This window comes from Emydura macquarii, unplaced genomic scaffold (genome assembly GCF_026122565.2).
Source record: "Emydura macquarii macquarii isolate MOO-44397 ecotype Brisbane River unplaced genomic scaffold, CSIRO-AGI_Emac_v2 contig_1119, whole genome shotgun sequence".
Classification (NCBI taxonomy): domain Eukaryota; kingdom Metazoa; phylum Chordata; order Testudines; family Chelidae; genus Emydura; species Emydura macquarii.
The window spans coordinates 645,851-664,349 of NW_027131256.1; the positions used below are offsets into that span (position 1 = coordinate 645,851).

Genomic DNA, 18,499 nt, shown 5'->3' on the forward strand with positions numbered 1-18,499 from the left:
TCAAGAAGGTTTAACTCCTCATGTAGTTAGTTACAACTTGCACCACCTCTGGTTCTGGCTCTGGTGGGGTTTGAAGCACATATAAGATGAAATGCTGCTGCTTTGTGTTTATCTCAGGTCACACACATAGGAGCGATACTGAAATTGCCCTCCACACAGGCAGGGCTGTATAGCACCCTGTCCTATGGGTCCTTCTTTCAACCCCTGCCCCTGCCCCCAATTCTCATGTCTGCATCTCTCTGTCTCTCTCTCCATCTCCTCTTCCCTCCTCCCAGTCTTGGCTTTCTCTCGCTTTTTTTGGAGACTGAACTCCCAGGCCAAAGACAGGTTGGGAGCTGCAGTTCCAGGGTGTAACCTTCGCCACACCCCCAGTAAGCTGGTCTTACCTGCTGCCAACTCAGACTGGGTGGGGAGGTGAGGAAATGCAAGTGGTTACGCTGCTTTCCCTGCTGAGCTGGGGGTCCATCATACAGCTCCGAGGCATAGCTCGGTGCTTCTTGACCCTGCCTGGGACAGCATGACAACGGCAGCTCATGGACTGAAGTGTCAGAAAATCCGCGAGGTGGGTCAAACTTTCTAACAGGGGCACCACAGGACAGCAGAGAACTATGGGCCAGAATTCGGTCCCCCCAGAGATCCCCCTACCTGGAATACACATGGTGGGGTCAGAGCAGCTGTGCTCAGATGGGGCAAATGTGTGTGTGTGTGGGGGGGGGAGGTGTTTGTTCCCACAGAGGGGTTAAAGGCGCTTGCTGCCTGTAATGGGGGAAGTGCAGACTCCTTCCCAGTCTCTCTCTCTGCAAGCCTTTAGTGGGGCTGGATTCTCAATGGTCATGCAAAAGACACTAAAAGTCGAAAGAACAAAGATCCCAGCAACAAGGAAGCAGGGAAAGGGGTTTGGCTCAGAAAAAGGCAGGCACTAAAATGAAGCCGGATGAGATCAGTGGCTGGGCTGCCATTGTATGCTCTCAGGATTTACGAGCAGCAGAGACATATGCCTGAGAGCGGCACCCACTGAATCAGGAGGCAGTGACAGCTGAACAAGGGACGTACAGAGTGAGAAAGACAAACACAAGGAGGAACAGGCAAAGGAGCTGGGCAAGAACAGCAGAGAAAGAGTCCAGACAGTGATGAGCCTGCAGGAGCAAACGCAGGGGCTGGGAATGGCTTTACAGCCCCAGGAGGGGATGATCTCACTGGTGACAGAGTAGCTGGGGAGAGACCATAGCAGCAGAGGGGAGTGTCGCCCTGATCCCAACAGCCTCACCAAAGTGAAGGGCACAGATAATGCAGGAAATGAGGAGACCACAGTGCTAAAAGGTACTGGAGATGTGCCAGATGCTATGGAAAGAGGCAGAACCTCTCCTACTTTCCTTTGCATCCCCTGTCCTCAGGCGTCCTGCTTATCCTGAATTTCCACCTTGCAAGCCTTGCGCAGATCTCGCACCCTGTAACTGATTCGACCTAGCGCCAGTTTGGTGTGCAGTGAGTGACAAAGAGACCCAGGCTGTGGGGTCGCTGGGACAGATGCCAGCTGTTCTCTTCCTCCTCCTCAGCCCCGATCCTCACACTGTCTGCATCTCTCCCTCTGGAGCAGGTCCATTCCAGGGATAAGCAGATGGCTTTGCTCTCCAGGGGTTTCATTCTTTGCCATAATTACTGGAAGCCCAGCACACTGATAGGAGTCGCTGGGTCCTTGGGCAGCAGTTGCTAGCTAATGGTTTATTTCTTCTCCATCTCACTTCCTCCCCATTTGTCACTCATCTACCACAGCTGGGAACAGGTGAATTGTTTTGGACGGGTGAATTTGATCATGAGTAACTTGGGGGTGGGTGAGTGAAAGTGTCCTTATCCACTTCCCCTATATTTTAAGAGTCCCCAAGTTTCAAGAAATCAGCAGCTGGCAACACAACTGAGGGAGTTACTTATCTTTCACAACCGCTTTTGCTTTTACTTTTGCTTTCATAGAAGCGTGACTTGGCTTATCACCCTCCGACAGCAAAGTCCATTTGCCATGGCCAACCCAGAAGGAAGAAGATAGAATGAGAAGGGGAGATGAAAGAGCAAGTGAGAAAAACAGCAAGAAAGAAAGAGCGTAAAGCAGCCACCGGCAGAGAATTAGGGGGAAGAAGTGACTTGGGTGGAATACTGGGTTCCGATCTGGTCACTGGGGTTCAAGAAAGACTAATTCACTCTGGGACAGATGCAGCAAAGAGCTTCCAGGATGATCAGGGAAATGAAGCGCCTAATCTTATGGGAGGAAACTGGAAGAGCTTGGCTTGTTTCAGCCTTCATTGTGTCAGGCGAGAGGAGCTAGGACTTCTCTCTATAAATACATGTCAGGAGTGCAAAGGGAGGGCGAAGTGCTATTTAAGCTAAATAGATAATGCTGGCACAAAAGCAAGTGGATATAAACTGGCCATGAATTCATTCAGGCTGGACATCAGAAGACGATTTCTAACCATCAGAGGTGTGAGGTTCTGGCACAGCCCCCCCAATAGGAGGAATGGGGGAAAGAAACCTGCCTGGTTTTAAGATGGATATTGATCAATGTAGGAATGGGATATGACGGATTTGCCTGTGACAGCAGAGGACTGGTCTCAGTGACCCAGCCGGTCCCTTCCAGTCCTATGTTTTTATGGACAGGGAAGTGCAGGGGCCAGTTCCCAGTCTGCCTCTCTATAGCCCGTTTGTTTCTGCTCTGCTTTCAGTTTTGATTGCTCCGGTGAAATCCCCACCGTGGCTGAGGTCATCAGGACAAGGGCATTCACCAACTTCCAGCTCTTCTAGGAGAAAGGTAAGGAGACAGGAAGCGGCTGGGGGATGGGTGGGGTTTTTGCGGCACCAGACACAAGCAACCCTCTGAGCATGCCCTTTGCTGCGTATAAATACTGTGTTCTTTGCCCTGGTGATTTAGGGAGCTAGAAATGAAGATGGGAATCGCAGCTTTCATGTCAAATACAGATATTTAGGCTTCTGAGTTGCAAAACATATTGATAGTGTAGTTGACTGAAATGGGTTGCCACGGCTGAACGTTCATCTCCAAGTTTCCTGTAGACAGAGACTGATTCACATTCCCCCTTCAGCTGCCCAGGGTTGGCAGTGTACCGAATCTCCGAATTTTATTACATACATTGTGGTATTTAGTGTTTTTCTTAAAGCCCCAGCTCTTTGATCAGAGATCAGATCACAGAAACCCAGCTTTCATTTACAAAATTATATCTATACATAAGTTTCTAGTCTTCATGGTTACAAAGAAAGGCTGGAAAATGTGACTTAAAGACTCAGAAACCAGGTGGCCTGTGCCATACATGGGATCAGGCAAGACGATCCGGTGATCCATTCTGGCCTTAAACTCTATGACTCTAAAAAGCATCCACAATTTATTTATTTTAAAATACATCATTATTTTTAATTCAATCTCATGATTGTTTGGAGACTCATTTATGGTTTTTTAACTCCTGGAGTTGGAAATATTAGATCAGCCTTTGGAATTCGTGAGAAACCACATCTGCAGCTCACTGCACAAGAGACATGCTCAGGGCCAGAGGGGTATAAAAAAACCTCACTGTAATTGAGTGTCAGACCAGGGATTGCTGCACCTTGAGCAGAGGAGAAACTCACGCTGCGTTTTCTCCAGGAGATTGTTCTTTGCTTCTTTCTTTTTGTGTTCCTTCCTCTAAGATGAAAGTACGTTGTTTTGCTTCTGGCACTGTGTGTTGGTGGACATGAGTGTCTCAGTAGGCACATACAATGTGTCTGGAGACAGATAACTCTTCTGTAAGCGCTATTTCCTTTCCCAGACTAAGCACGGTTGGTTGGTTGGTCAGTGCTTTGAGAGGATACCATTCTGCAGTGATTGGTGTGGGTGAATCAGAAGGGTGTATGTATGCTCTTCCAAGGCCAGTACTGATCCCCTATGGTGCCAGAGATTACTAGGATCATGGAACTATCTGTTATTAAGCTAAATTAAGTTATTAAGGGTTGGAGCCAGAGCTAGTAGCCAGGGGTGGGGCGTAGAAGCAGGGATCTGGGACAAGGCAGGAGTGCAGGAATCAGGAACAGGATGGGAAGGCAAGAATCAGGAGGGAAGGCAGGGTCTGATGTAGCATCCAGCCAAGGATACACCTAATTGCTCAAATAACTTTCCCTGCCTTCTTCTGTCTTAAATGGTAAATCTGAGCCACTCAGAGAGGCCACACATCTTTTCCAATTGGGAGCTTCATGGATGGTGCTTTTGGTGAGCTAGGGTCCACCATCGCACACTCCCTACTTGTACCAGTGTGTTGCCAAGTGGTAGCTGCAGTCTGAGGACTACCGGGGGCCCACAGGCCTGAGTTTGAGACTCGTGATCCCTCACAACACTCCCCCTTTAGGGAACCCTCCAGTCGTCAGTGGGCTGGGTTTTGTGGGATGGTTCTTGTGGAAGGTCTTTACTAGATCAGGTCATGGACATTTTCTGTGTGTTACCAGAAGCATTTGTCAGGGCTGTAACCCTCCCAATTAATCAAATACCAGAGTTTACTCCATTTCATTCTCGCATCAAGGATGTCATGGATGACGTATCCATCATGGCCTTGAACATGTATTGACAGGGAGGTGGGAGTGATGAGAAAACATGTCCTGTGCATGGGGTTTCAGAAGTGATGTAAGAAACACTGGGTGGATTTGAAGGGATCAGGGCACAAGTTCAAAGGTAACTGGATTGCTTTGGCAGCAAAGTCAGCAGGGAGCCAGGAACTGGTAATCCGGTTTACAAGATGGCCTGTCTGCATGCAGATGTTTGGCTGAAAGCCAAGTCATCTGACCTATGGAAAAGTGAGCCGTTCTTGTCATTGACTGTCCACATATTGCTTGTAGATTCTTCTGGCCTCCTCTAGGTGGGTTTTCAGATTATCTTGAGTCCAATGGATCTATTATACCCAATCAAAGGCTGCTGGGTTGGGGGAGATTGTTGGGGATTCTGGATAAAATCTAGTGTGGAACCCATAGTTTGTAAAAAGGGGCTTTGTCTTGTAGACATGTCTTCAATGTTATAGCATGCAAAGTCCACGTGGGATAATAGTGAGCACCAGTCATTCTGGTTGCAGTTTATATAGCACTGTAGGTACTGTTCCAAAATTTGGCTTGTTCTTTCTGCCTGGCTCTTTGACTGGGGATGATAAGCAGTGGAGAGAAAGGCGTGAATGCCCAACAACCGAAGGACTTCATAGCGCACAATTTATCTCCTGCTTCTTGCATGATCAGAGATGATGCGCTCTGGGAGGTCATGGTGGCAGACAACTTGATCCATCCACAGCTGGGTGGTTTCCTGGGAGGAGGGCAGGCCAGTGCAGCAGATGAAGTGTGCTATCACAGTGGTCCACCACAGTCAGGATGGTCATGAACCTGTTGGTCTTGGGTAACTCTACTATGAAATCTAGGGCAATGACTGCCCAGGGGTTAGATGAAGTCTTGAGAGGTTGCAGGAGGCTGAGGAGTTTGTCATGTGATGCCTTGGAGCAGTCATACAATTTACAAGAGGCAACATAGGCCTGCCCTGTGGCTTGCATAAGAGGCCACCAAAAGATATGGGAAACTAGGCACTGGTTCCTGAATCTGCACAAATGTCCTGCCAGGGCTGAGTCGTGGCTTACTTGCAGGACTGTAATTCTTGGAGGTCCAGGAGTAACATATATCATAGAAATACAGGATTTAAAGGAACCTCAAGAAGTCATCCAGTCCGGCCCCCTGCATATTGGCAGGACCAAGTAAATCTACACCATCCCTGACAAGTGTTTTTCCAACTTGTTTTTAAAAGCTTCCAATGATGGGGACTCCATGAACTTCGTTGTAAGTCTATTCCAGAGCTTAACTACCCGTATAGCTAGAGAAGCTTTTCCTAATATCTAACCTAACTCTCTCTTGCTTCAGATTAAGCCCATGACTTCTTGTCCTACCTTCAGTGGACATGGAGAACAACTGATCACTGTCCTCTTTATAACAGCCCTTAACATATTCGAAGACTGTTATCAGGTCCCCCCTCAGTCTTCTTTTCTCAAGACTAACCATGCCCAGTTTTTTTAACCTTTCCTCGTAGATCAGGTTTTCTAAACCTTTTATCATTTTTGCTGCTCTTTTCTGGACTCTTCCCAATTTCTCCACATCTTTCCTAAATTGTGGTGCTCAGAATAGGACACAGTATTCCAGCTGGGGTCTCACCAGTGCCAAGTTGAGTGGAACATTCTATATGTGCTATATTCATATAGTTTATCCTATTTTGAATGTCATTGGGTTCCTTGTTTATGGCTTCCTGCTCGTAAGAAGGGATCCCTTGAGCTAAGGTTGATTGTATCAGGGCAAGCAGGCCTTGTCACTGGGCTGCTCCCAGGAATTTACAAGGTTTAAGAATGCTGGAGGTTTTGGGGTTTGAGCCCATCACATCAGCATCATGTTCTCCCGTCTGGGGTAAAGTGTCAGCTTTGTTATTTTTGGTTCCTCGATGATAGGAGATTACAAAGTTGTAACATGGAAAAAACAGAGCCTATCAGAGTTGCCGCTGGTTGAGGGCTTTGGTCTTAATAAATATTCTAAATTTTTACGGGCTGTGCACACTTGGACAGGGTACTGGGCCCCTTCCAGATAAATGGCACCATTCCTCAAGGCAGTTTTGGTCACCAGAAATGCTTGATGCAGGATATCATAGTTTCATTCTGCGGGTGTGAGTTTTCTTGAGTAAAAGGCATACGGGTGTAATAGTTGCTGTGGGCCATGTTTCTGGGAAAGAACTGCTCCTTTTGCCAAATTAGAAGCATCAGCTTCAACAATAAAGGCTGAGTGGTATCTGGGTGAGTCAGCATGGGAGTGGAAGTAAATCCATGTTTCAATTGCTTAAAGGCCTGTTGGCCCCCACGAGACCAGAGGAATTTGGTATTTTTGTGGAGGAGGGCAGTGGGGGGGGGGGGGGCAATGTGTTCTGAGAACATTGGGATAAATCGCTGAGATAAATTAGCAAATCCCAGGAAGCGCCACTGTTCTCAGATGTTCTGTGGAGCTACTTAGTTGAGCCACCTTCACCTTACAAGAGTTCAACTTGATACCCTCGGGGATAGGATAAACCCTAAAAATTGTATGGATGCCTGGCCAAAACCACATTTCTCCAGCTTAGCATGGAGACAATACTGGCATAGCCTTCCAAGGATAGAACGGACATGCATAGTATGTTGCTCAGCGCTGTCTGAAAAAATAAGTATGTTATCCAGAGGTACCACCACTTATTGGACCAGAATATCCCAGAACACATTGTTATTAAAATGTTGAAATGTGGTAGGGGCATTGGTTATACAAAAAGGCATCACAAGGTATCCAAAATGTTCATAACATTTTTGAAAGGCAATCTTCCACTCATCCCCAAGTTCTGTGGCCATCAGAGGTCCAATTTTATGTATATCCAGGCATCCCCCATGGGGTCCAACAGTTTGGAAATTAGAAACAGGGGGTACCAGTTCCTAACAGTGACTGGATTCAGTGCTTGCTAGTCCACACAAAGTTGGAGGCTACTATCTTTTTTTTTTGTTTTTGTTTTTGTTTTTGTTTTTGTTTTTTAAACAAAGAGGACTGGTGCCCCAGCAGGTGAGATGGACTTGTGGATAAAGCCCTTGGCCAGGTTCTGCTGCAGGTAGGTGTTCAGGGCAGCCAATTCAGATTCAGACATGGCATAAATGCAACTGAACAGAATTTTCACTCCTGTGATTCATAATCCCTATGCATAGGTAGGATGTCTGTGGGGTTTTTTTTCTAATACAGTGGCAAAGTCACTGTACTGGGGTGGAAGCTGAGGCTTGGGGGTCAGCGGCCGAGTCTGTCAGGCCAACTACCCTGGCTTGTGACCATTGGGGCTCTGCTGTGCGTTCTGTAATTCCTGGGGTCAAGCAATGCCGCCAGCAGTATTCTGAAGAGACGCTGACCTTTAGTTCATGCTAGTGAATGAAAAGGTTATGGAGGGTCATCCAAGAAATACCAGGATCAGGGGAAAATGCGGGGAGTGAATGGCACTGCACCGCGGCATCTCTTGATGCCCTTACATGGTGACCTCTAGGGCCATAGTCTCAGCGGCCACTAGCCTGGAGGATGGGCGAGGGACCCAAAATTGTCTCAACTAGGTTTGAAACAGGCTTAGGCCTTAGGGAAATCTATAGGGTCTGGGCTGCATCCAGATCGATAAAGTCATCCCCTGAATCCAAGTTAATGAGGGCCTGCTGCAGAGGGATTGGAAGGGAGCGATCCGGGGCACCAAGCTCACCTTGCAAATGTAGTGTTTATCAATGGCATTCTGCATGCATTCTGGAGAGGGCAATGGCACATGCCTTGGGGACATTTTGTCAAAGTGCTCAGGCCAGCACCCTTTACCAGGCCTGGGCTGTGTCATTTTCCTAGGTCTCTTCAGTTTGGTTTCCTCAAGAAGCAATCAGAGGTAGCATGATCCATTCACTGCAGTAGATGCACAAATTAAAACATCACTGGCACTCTCTTTACTTGGGGGCGAGCAGTCGGCAGCCCAGGTTGACTGGCATCAGCTCAACTTGCGGAGTGGGACCCGAAGCAGTGGGCATGGCTCCAATGCCACCCATCTTCTTTCTTCCTGCTGGTCATGCATTCGACTGTCAATCTGGATGACAAGATTGACAAGGGCACCCAGAGCCGTCAGAGTCTCAGCTCTAGCCAATTAACTTATGCAGCAGGCCCCCACTGGAGCTGGAACCGCTACGCTGCCTCATTCCACTCTGTGTCTGACGTGGGCTGGCGGACGTGTGCTGTGTAGGAGGGGGCTGTGCCCGACCCCTGTCAGAGCTTCTGCTCTGCAGTGAGGGCACAGTTTGGGTCACCAAAGCTGGTTGATAATGCCTGCTGGAATGTGTCCCAGCTAGAGAGCACTGGACTGCTGGCCTCCAATGGGGGGAGCCCCGGTCCAACACCTCCCCAGTCACCAGGCTGACTACGTGGCGTGCCTTGGCCTGGTCGGACGAGCATATTTGAGGACAAAGCAAGAATAGGCAGCACTGGTTCATGAAGCCTCGAAATTTGGAACGATCCCCGCTGAAGCACTCCGGAAAGGGGACAACAGGTCCTGCTCAAGGGTAATGTGGCTAGTAGGGGCTGCAGCGCACAGTTCTCTGCACGGAGTTGATGGACTTGCCCCTGCAGTGCTTGATTCTCAGCAACCAGCTGTACCATCCAGGCCTGCGTGGCTTGGTTGTCTGTCTGGAGGCAGAGCACCTACTCATGGAGTCCCAGCACTCCTTGGGATGGGGCAGCTCTGCTGGATCCATACCTGTCTGGGCCCCACTCAGAGGGATTGATGGGCTGAGCAAACTGTTGTAGGCTGGGACATAGGCAATCAGATCTCATGGTTAGAGCAATGGTGGTTGTACCATCTGCTCAGAGCAGGAGTCAGAAGCCAGGAACTGGAGGTCAGTGATGGAGACAGATTTGGGAGTCAAGCCAAATGCCAGAGCCAGAGTCAGGCATCAAGCCAAGGGTCAGAGCTGGAGTCAGTAGACAGCAGTGGGTCTAAGAAACAGGGATCAGGCACAAGGCAGGAGTGCAGGAGCCAGGAACAGGACAGAAGGGCAGGAATCAGGAACAAGGCTGGATTCAGGAATCAGGTGGAAAGGCAAGGTCCAATGTAGCAGCCAGCCAGCAATGCACATAGTTGCTCAGACAACTTTCTGTGCCTCCTTCTGCCTTAAAGAGTGAGTCTGAGCCAATCAGAGAGGCCAGACGTCTCCTCCAATTGGGAGCTTTGTGGGTGGTGCCTGTGATGAACTAGGGTCCACCAGCCCACACACTCCCTGCTGGTACCAAGGAGCTGCCAGTTGGTAGCAGCAGGCTGAGGATTGGCTGGGGATCCGTGTTTGAGACTTGTGATCCTTCACGCCTACAGTAAGATCTGTGCAGACAAATGGTTGAAGAAGAGAGTGACTATTTACCTTACAATAAGTGGATGCTCTTGTCCACACGCATCCCATGACCTGCCCTCCTTCCCCACTGATGCGGGGTACTTTAGTGGGGTGTTTTGTAGTAGTGAGGGAACTGAGTGGTGACGGGGGCTGCTGAACTCTTTATCCCTTCTGGAGTGGGAAAACAAGGGCGTACCGGACGCATATGCAAACTCAGCAGATGTTGCTGGCCAAAAGATTCTGAGCTCAGGAGCAAGCAGCCCACACACCTTCAGTGGGATCTGTGTAGACAAAGCATCTTGAAGAACTCCACTTACTCTAAGGTAAATAATCTCTGTTATTTACCAATAAATTAAGTTTCTTGAGAAGAGCCTTTGTACATTCACATTACCTGCCCGCTTCCCCTTTTCCTCAGAGCCCTCTTGCTCTGCTGGGCTCTGAGGATCATGCTGGAAAGATCTGAGATGTTGGGATGTTGGGATCCCTTTTATACTCTCATCTCCCGAATGTTGGGAACCTCAAAAGGGGAACACACAGCGCCGCATTGGGCAGTGCTTGCAGAAGGTTCCACTGGTCTGCTGCACATGTCCCACTGAGTTGTTGCCTCGTTTTGACCTGAGTTGTTAGCCATTATCCAGGATCTCGTGGGTTGTTTCTGTTAGGAAAAGAAACTGAAGATTGGAGTTAGGTACCTTTTTTATGAAATCCTGGTAATTCTCCAGGAATGTACAAAGTCCTGTTTCCCTGACCACAGGAGGAATCAAACAGCAGGAGACCATTTCTTTGGGCATAATTCCAAGCCTTTTTCTAGCCAGTGCTCTGCCCAAGAACTCTCTCTTAGCTTTTTCTCATGTGCATGCTACAAGCACTTCTCTGACTGTCTCGGAGGCTTTCTTGATGCTTTCCCTGTGTGCTTCTCTTGTTTTTCTCTCTCACACACACAGACACTGCTCCAGTCGAAACAACTCCCCACCCCTGTCTTTCTATCAGCTCTTTGGGAAACCCTTGGACTGACAGGCTTGCAGGCAGTCTAGTCCTTGGTCAGTGGCTTTCTTTGTTTTAGCTATCACTAAACGCCGGTGATATTAAATTATTCCCTCATTTAGTCTGAGTGGCAGGCTACTTTCATACCTGATAGCTTCAATGAGATGGTGTGTCTGCCCAAGCCCTTGCACAACAGTGTATACATGCAGAGGATCATCTCGAAGAAATATAGTCACTGATAAATAACCTTAATTTACTGCATCCCTTCATATCTGCATGTGGAAAGGACATGTGCATTGATGTTTACCCTGCGGGTTTGCCTAAACTAGGGTAAACTGCAAACATTTGTGTCCTGGAACAAATGTTCATAGAGCACCTGGATTAGCAATTACAGTTGTGTTCATTAACTCAAGTTAAAACAGGAGCACACACTCTCATCTGGACACACTTTATCATTTTCTGAAGCTGAAGCTTGTTTTCAATAAGGGGGACAGGTCAGAAATTGTTTATCACCCAACCTTAGACGTTACCCTCTCTGTGTCCCCTTCTGTTATCTTTCTGCTCCTTCCCTGGCTTCCTCCACCCTCCTTTCTCACCTCTGCTCTATCTTCTGGAATACATATTTCGCAGTCTATTTTCTTTCTGTACGGGCTAGTCTACACTGAAGACTTACAGCAGCACAGCTGTATCGGTACAGCTGTGCCGCTGTAAAAGCGCTTGTGTAGCCGCGTTATGTCGCTGGGAGAGATACTAAAAACCACCTAAACGAGAGGCATTAGTTATGTTGGCGGGAGAGCGTCTCCCGCCGACATAGTGCTGTATGCACAAGTGCTTATGCCGGCAAAACGTATGTTGCTCAGTGGGGTGTTTTTTTCACACTCCTGATTGTTGCCAGCATAAGTGCTAGTGTAGACAAGGCCTGAGTGTGTACTAAGGGCAGAAGCCAAGACCCTGGAGCTTTTACTACCCTATAAACTAGACTCATCCTTCTTTATTTTTTTCACTCTGATCAGGAATTGTGTTGTCATTCCACATCTGTCGTTGCATCCACCTCACTGTAACTGCTGGGACGTAACCAGTGATTGACCTCCAAACCACCGATACCAGGAGACCCACTGAACAGCTGGTGACGGAATCAGCAGAGAAAGAGAGACACACCCCTACACTTCCCAGGAGAGTATGAGGGGAATGACCTGCCCCTTGCTCCCCTGCGGGTGATGATCTTCCTCCATGCCCCTTGTTGTGCAGTGGCCTGAGCTACATCACTGAGACCCTCTCCAGGATACTGCTGGGCATGTCAACTGCCAACATCTCAGAAAGTCTGAACCAATGCAAAGATTACAGCTCCAACCACCGGCTGCACCTGGTTGGGTACAGTCTGATCTTTGTGGCAGGTTTGATGCTCAATTCTCTGGCCCTCTGGGTCTTCCTGCGCTACCTGCACCTCAAGTCCGTGGTGAGCATCTACATGTTCAACCTAGCAGTAAGCGATCTGCTCTTCACGCTCTCACTGCCACTGCGCCTCTATTACTACTCCAACCAGAACTGGCCCTTTGGCAACTTCCTTTGCCAGGTCTCGGGCTCCCTCTTCCAGATCAACATGTACGGCAGCTGCCTCTTCCTCATGTGCATCAACCTGGACCGCTACGTCGCCATTGTCCACCCGCTCCGCTGGCGCCACCTGCGGCGTCCCAAGTGGGCCCGATTGCTCTGCCTGGTGGTGTGGGTGCTTATCCTGGTGGGCTCGGTTCCGGCTGCTGGGGTCCACAAGTCAAGTTCCTGCCTCAAAAAGAACCAGACCGTTGCTCTGTGCTTTGAAAGCTTCAGTGATGGCGTCTGGCAGAAGGGCATCTTCCCGATGGTCATCCTGGCTGAAATCCTGGGCTTCCTCCTGCCACTGACCTCTGTGACATACTGCTCAATTAGAATCTTCCAGAAGCTGTGCCGGGCCAGCGGGCCCCAGAACCTGCGCCAGCAGAAGACCATCCGTCTGCTCGTGGTCAATCTGATCATCTTCATCATCTGCTTTGTGCCCTACAATACAACGCTGGCTGCCTACGGGATGATAAAGGCCCGTGTAATCCAGGCTGACCCGCCAGTTCGGGACTCCGTGCGCCAAGTGCTCATTGTCACAGTGCTCTTGGCCAGCATGAACTGCTCTCTGGACCCCCTAATTTACTACTTTAGCACGGAGGGCTTCCGTAACACCTTCAAGAAGCTGCGGCGGGGGCAGGCATGGGACTCTGATACGGGGATGGCCAAGACTCAGGTCATGGAGAGGAAGCCCTATAGAGCATGCTCCAGTCCAGAAGCAAAGCGGTACCCAGTCCAAAACTTCATCCTCCCCAGTGAGGTCTTGCCACTGGCTCCCACCAAAGTATTTTTGAAAGGCCCCATCGAGGACTCAGAAATATAATCATGGAAAAGTCATGGAGTTGCTGAGTGATAAGGTGGCCATAAGATGACAGGAAAATGGTGGGAGTTGGCTGGAGAGTGCCCTGGTCAAACTAGAGAAGCGGAATGGCTGAGCAGGGTGGTAAGGAGATGTGAGAAGCCATGTGAAGGGATGTAAACTTGGTGACGCAAAAATAAACAATGGACAATCTTTTATAACAAAATGAGAAATGGTGGTGAAATGTTTCTAAAAACCTGAGTTCTGCTACAGGAAACATACAGTGGGAAATATGTACCTAGAGAGCACACACACTGTGCAATTCGATTGTGTTCTCTTCTACTTAGGTTCTTCTACCATGCTCATCACTATAGTATCTGAGCCCATATTTGGGGTAGAGGTACCTAGAACACCCAGATGGTGAAATGCTTTTCAATGCAATTAGAACAGCTAAGTTGTGGTGGTTGTTGATTTACCTAAAACACACGTACTCCTAGGAGGCATACTTGTTAAAGACGTATCGACGGTAAGATTTTCAAAACTGGGAAGCTAGATCCACAAAGGGATTTAGATCCTCAAAACCCCCAGTCAGACGCCGCCTAACCCTGCTGGTGTCTCAATTCCCTAGGTATTTAAGTTTCCACTAGTAAAGTCACCTGGGTGTCTGCATTTCAGCTGCTGGGCATGCACAGTCCTGACGTCCAGCACCTAGCTCACTCCTAAGCCCTGATGGGATGCCTAAATTAGGTGGTCTCCCATTATCTAGTCTGCAGGGCCCGCTCTGGTGCGTGTGCTCAGAGCATATCTACCAGGTCGGGCCCCACACAAAACACAGTTGGAGGCGGCGGTGGTGGTGTGGTGTTCCCTCTTATACTCTGTAGCCCAGTGGTTAGAGCACTCACCCAGAATGTGGGAGACCTGGCCGTGGAGCAAGGACTTGAGCATGTCTCCCAAGTAAGTGCCCTAAGCACGGGGCTGAGTCCTGCTGAAGCTAGCCTGTTGAAACTGTTCCACTTTCTCCAAAATACTCAAATATTAATTGGCCCAGAGAGAGTGTGCGAATGACTCTGCAGCCTCGTAGTTAGCACACTCACCTGGGAGTCCTGCGTTCCAATCCCTGCTCCAATTAATATTTAAACCTTTGAGTGACGCGCTCTACAAAACCCTATCACCTAGTGGTTAGGTCCCTCAGCCGTGGGGTGGGAAACCTGTATTCAAGTCCCTGCTCCACATCAGACAAAGTGGGAATCTCCTGTTTCATGGGTGAGTGCTCTAACCACTAGGCTCTGGGGTACAAAATGACCCCAACTCATTAATGAATTAACAGTTCATTAATGCACTTTGATTTAGTCCTCTTTGAAACAGGAGTAGATCAAAGCCCATTAATAAACTTTTAATGTGCATCAGTCTGTGGCAGTCTAATGTTGGGTAGGTTCACATCCCAGCTGGCCACGAACTAAATGTTTGTGTAGAGAAGCCCTTTGTGAAAGAACACACAGTGATTGCAGATGTACAGAGTGCAGATGTGCATGCACGCACACACACACACAGTCAGTATTTGCAATAGTTATATATTTACCCAGAACACACTTGAGCCATGTAGTGGTTGTAAGTATATGCAGATTGCAGAGAGCATGTCAGCTCATTGTAGCAGACACGGAAAACAGGGAGCCTGATTCTCATTTTGACTAAGGTTCTGTCAACACCATAGAGGTTTGTAGGTGCAAGTTATGCCGACGAGCATAAACCGCTAAAATTGCATCGCTTGTGCATGTTCACACAACGCTCCTTCTGCCGGTGCAGCACGTCCACAGTTGGTGCTCTAGCATTGCCAGTGAGAGCAGTGCGCTGTGGCTAGTTAGCCCACTGTGCAACTTGCCACATTCTACAGCTAGGAGTTGTGGGAAGGTGAAGTGGTTCACAGTGCGTCATGGATGTGGGATCAACCGCCCATGATGCAGTTTTTTCTGTCCCATCATTCCATGGGCTTCCAACTGTGTTTCATGCCATTTTTTCAATGGCCCCTGTTTACTGTGCGCCCACCAGCTCTGCCTGAAAGGATGGATTCTGCCCTGCTCTTTATTGTGGTGGTCAGTGTTATGAACACAACGCGGCTGATCATGCAATAACTCATGGGCTCTGAATCTGAACAGGAATCCATGGTGCCTGCCCTGCTGTTTGCCAAGGAAAGAAACAAGAACAGATTACTTCTGGCATTCACAGAGCAGCTTGCCATGGTGGACTGTTGGTACTGGGCTCGGGAAACAAGCACTGAGTGGCGGGATCTCATCATGATACATGTATGGGATGATGAGCAATGGCTGCAGAACTTTAGGATGCACAAATCCATCTTCCTGGAACTGTGTGTGGAGCTCACCTCTGCACTACGCCATAAGACCACCAAACTGAGAGCTTCCTTCTTGGGGAAGAAGCATGTGGTGATCACTGTGTGGAATCTGGCAACTCCAGACTGCTACCGGTCAGTCGCAAATCGGTTTGGAGTCAGGAAGTCCATCACTGGAGTTGCGTTAACACAAGTGTGCAGGGCCATTAATTGCATCTTGCTACAAGGGACTGAGAGTCTCTTGGAAATGTGCGTGAAATAGTGGATGGCTTTGCGGCAATGGGATTTCCTAACTGCAGCGTGGCGATGGAAGGCACACATATCCCAATTTTGGCCCCGGACCATCCTGCGATGGAGTACATCAATAGAAAGGGGCACTTCTCTATGGTACTGCAGGTGCTTTTGGATCACTGGGGTCGTTTCACTGATATCAACACGGGATGGTCAGGGAAGGGGCATGATGCACGCATCTTCAGGAACACTGGCCTGTACAGAAAGCTGCAAACAGGGAATTCCTTTCCAGAGCAAAAGATTGCAATGGGGGATGTATGAAATGCCCAGAGTGATCTTGGGAGACCCAGCCTATCCCTTACTGCCATGGCTCATGAAGCCTCTACACGGGAACCCTGGACAGCAGCAAGGAGCGCTTCAACCATAGGCTGAGCAGGTGCAGAACGATCGTAGAATGTGCATTTGGCAAATTATAATATCACTGGCGCTGCCTTTATGGCAGGTTAGACCTAAATGAGGAAAATAATCCCAGGGTCATAGCAGTGTGCTGTATGATATTTGTGAGGGGAAAAGTTTCCCCAGGGATGGAGCTTGGAGGCAGATTGCCTGGTGGCTGATTTTGAGCAGCCAGATGCCAGGGCTATCAGAGGGGCGCAGCCGGGGGCTATTCGAATCAGGAAAGCTGTGAGGAGCCATTTTGCCAATGAGGACCGGTGATGTTTCTTTCTATACAGCACTCTGCCATGCTTCGTTAGTTTGCCGCCTTGCATGTAAATGTTGAGACTGCATACAGGGCGTGATTTGTAGTCTGCAAATGTGCCAGTGACCACTGTGTGTTAATTCCAACATCAACCGCCGCGTGTAGGAGAGAAACAAAGATCCATTCTCTTTCAGAGAGCATTGTTTTACTAAATAGCAATAACCAACGCACAGACAACGCTCGGTTGTAAAGGGGATCGTACTGACGGAGGCTCGCATAGCTGTGTGTAACTCCAGCTGTCATTTTGGAAGCTGTGCTCAGGGCTGGAGTGAACGGGGTACGACGAAGGGCCGGGAAGATGCAAGGAATGTGTGGGAGGAGTTTGGGGAGTGCACGGTAAGTAGTTCTAGATAGGCTGCGGGTGGGGGGCGGGGGCAAGCATGCCTGTTTTCTGCCTGCGGTGCGATTCGGGACTTCAGCATCTCCATTTGCTCCTCCATCACTTTTATCATCCGCTCCTGGCCCACTAAAAATCGCTCCTGCCCCTGCTTCCTCTCCCCACTGTCTGTTTTCACATTTTCTGAAACTCTCTCTCTCCGTGCCCTTTGTTCTTGTTTTGCAGCTTGAGAGGTTTGGAGCACTTCCTCGTCCGAAACCTCCTTGTCCTGATGGACTATGCCACCCACTTCCCGGAGGCCATCCCTCTAAAGAATGCGACCGCCCGGACGGTTGCAGGCGAACTGATCAAGGTATTCTGAACTGATCAAGGTATTGGCGAGAGAGGCGCTGTGGCCTCCCTCGGAGCCTGGGCCCGAGGAAGGGTGGCGATGCCCCAGCCGGCCCGTGCCACCGGCTTACACCAGTACTAACATCACCCTACAAAGAATGTGCCGTCCTTAGTGTTTCACATTGTATCGCTGCCCATCACATTTAGCCAAATGATGATTGATTTTGGGCCCTGCAGCCGGCAAATTTCCAGGGGTGGAGAGGAAGTGACGTCACGGAATCCGGTTATGGTGTAATCTGTTTGTTTGTACTATGACTGTGTTCTTATCTACACTATGTACAAGACCCCCGTAAACCGCAAACTGAAACAAAGCCGGTCACACACAGGCAATGCCAGAAACTCCTGCTTAATCACACCCACCGGGAACAGCTGCCTTCCCTGCAGCACCGCCATCCCCTCAGCTATCACAGAGCCTTCCACTGTGGAAGAAGTCCGAAGAAGAGTCCATAGGTTCCCACTTAGCAGAGTCATTCCACTGCTCTCCTCTTACTGCTCAGCAGATTCATTACAGGATCTAGAACCTTTAAGAAGATAAAAAGACCGGGCGTGTCCAAAGCGGGAGTGCAAAACAAAGCCTAAGTCCTTGAGCAGCTACCTTCTAAAATAGCAAAGAATCTCTTTACACCTAAAACCAGACCTTGGGGTTCCTTGGGGACAAAGTTGTTGTGAAACAGGGGCTTTGTGCTGAATGGTTACAGAAATTGAGGCATCCCAACCCACCTCTCTATTGACCCACCACCCCCATCCTTCCTGCACGGAGAGCTGCTACGCTCGTGACAGAAGATTGTAGTTGCTGGGGAATGGATGCTGAATTTCACCCCGGAGAGAGACCTCTGTGCCATCATGCCCAGAAGATACAGGCAGTTCCAGAGTGCATGTGTCCATGGCAGGCAACATACATCCCTCTCCTACCAGCACACACATACCCGCAACAAACCCATCCTAGTGTAAGAAACATCTGCAGATGAAAACGTTTAATAGCGTTTGAAAGACACAGTGAAGGGAAAAGGGCTGAGGGGAGATTCGGGTCTCCTGTGCCGGGAATGCAGAGCTTTGCTGTGTATGAGCTACCCCCATCGTATGGCAGCTGGAGGCAGCAGGAGAAACACACACATACAAACTC

General features: G+C 49.1%; 1 protein-coding gene across 1 annotated transcript; it reads left to right on the plus strand.

The window, feature by feature from the left end:
- Nucleotides 1-1,988: 1,988 nt before the first annotated feature.
- On the plus strand, nucleotides 1,989-13,562 carry LPAR5 (lysophosphatidic acid receptor 5). The gene is made up of 3 exons (XM_067546348.1): nucleotides 1,989-2,067; nucleotides 2,712-2,797; nucleotides 11,936-13,562. The coding sequence occupies exon 3, from the start codon at nucleotides 12,217-12,219 to the stop codon at nucleotides 13,336-13,338; it is 1,122 nt and encodes a 373-aa protein (XP_067402449.1). The 5' UTR covers nucleotides 1,989-2,067; nucleotides 2,712-2,797; nucleotides 11,936-12,216; the 3' UTR covers nucleotides 13,339-13,562.
- Nucleotides 13,563-18,499: the final 4,937 nt, after the last annotated feature.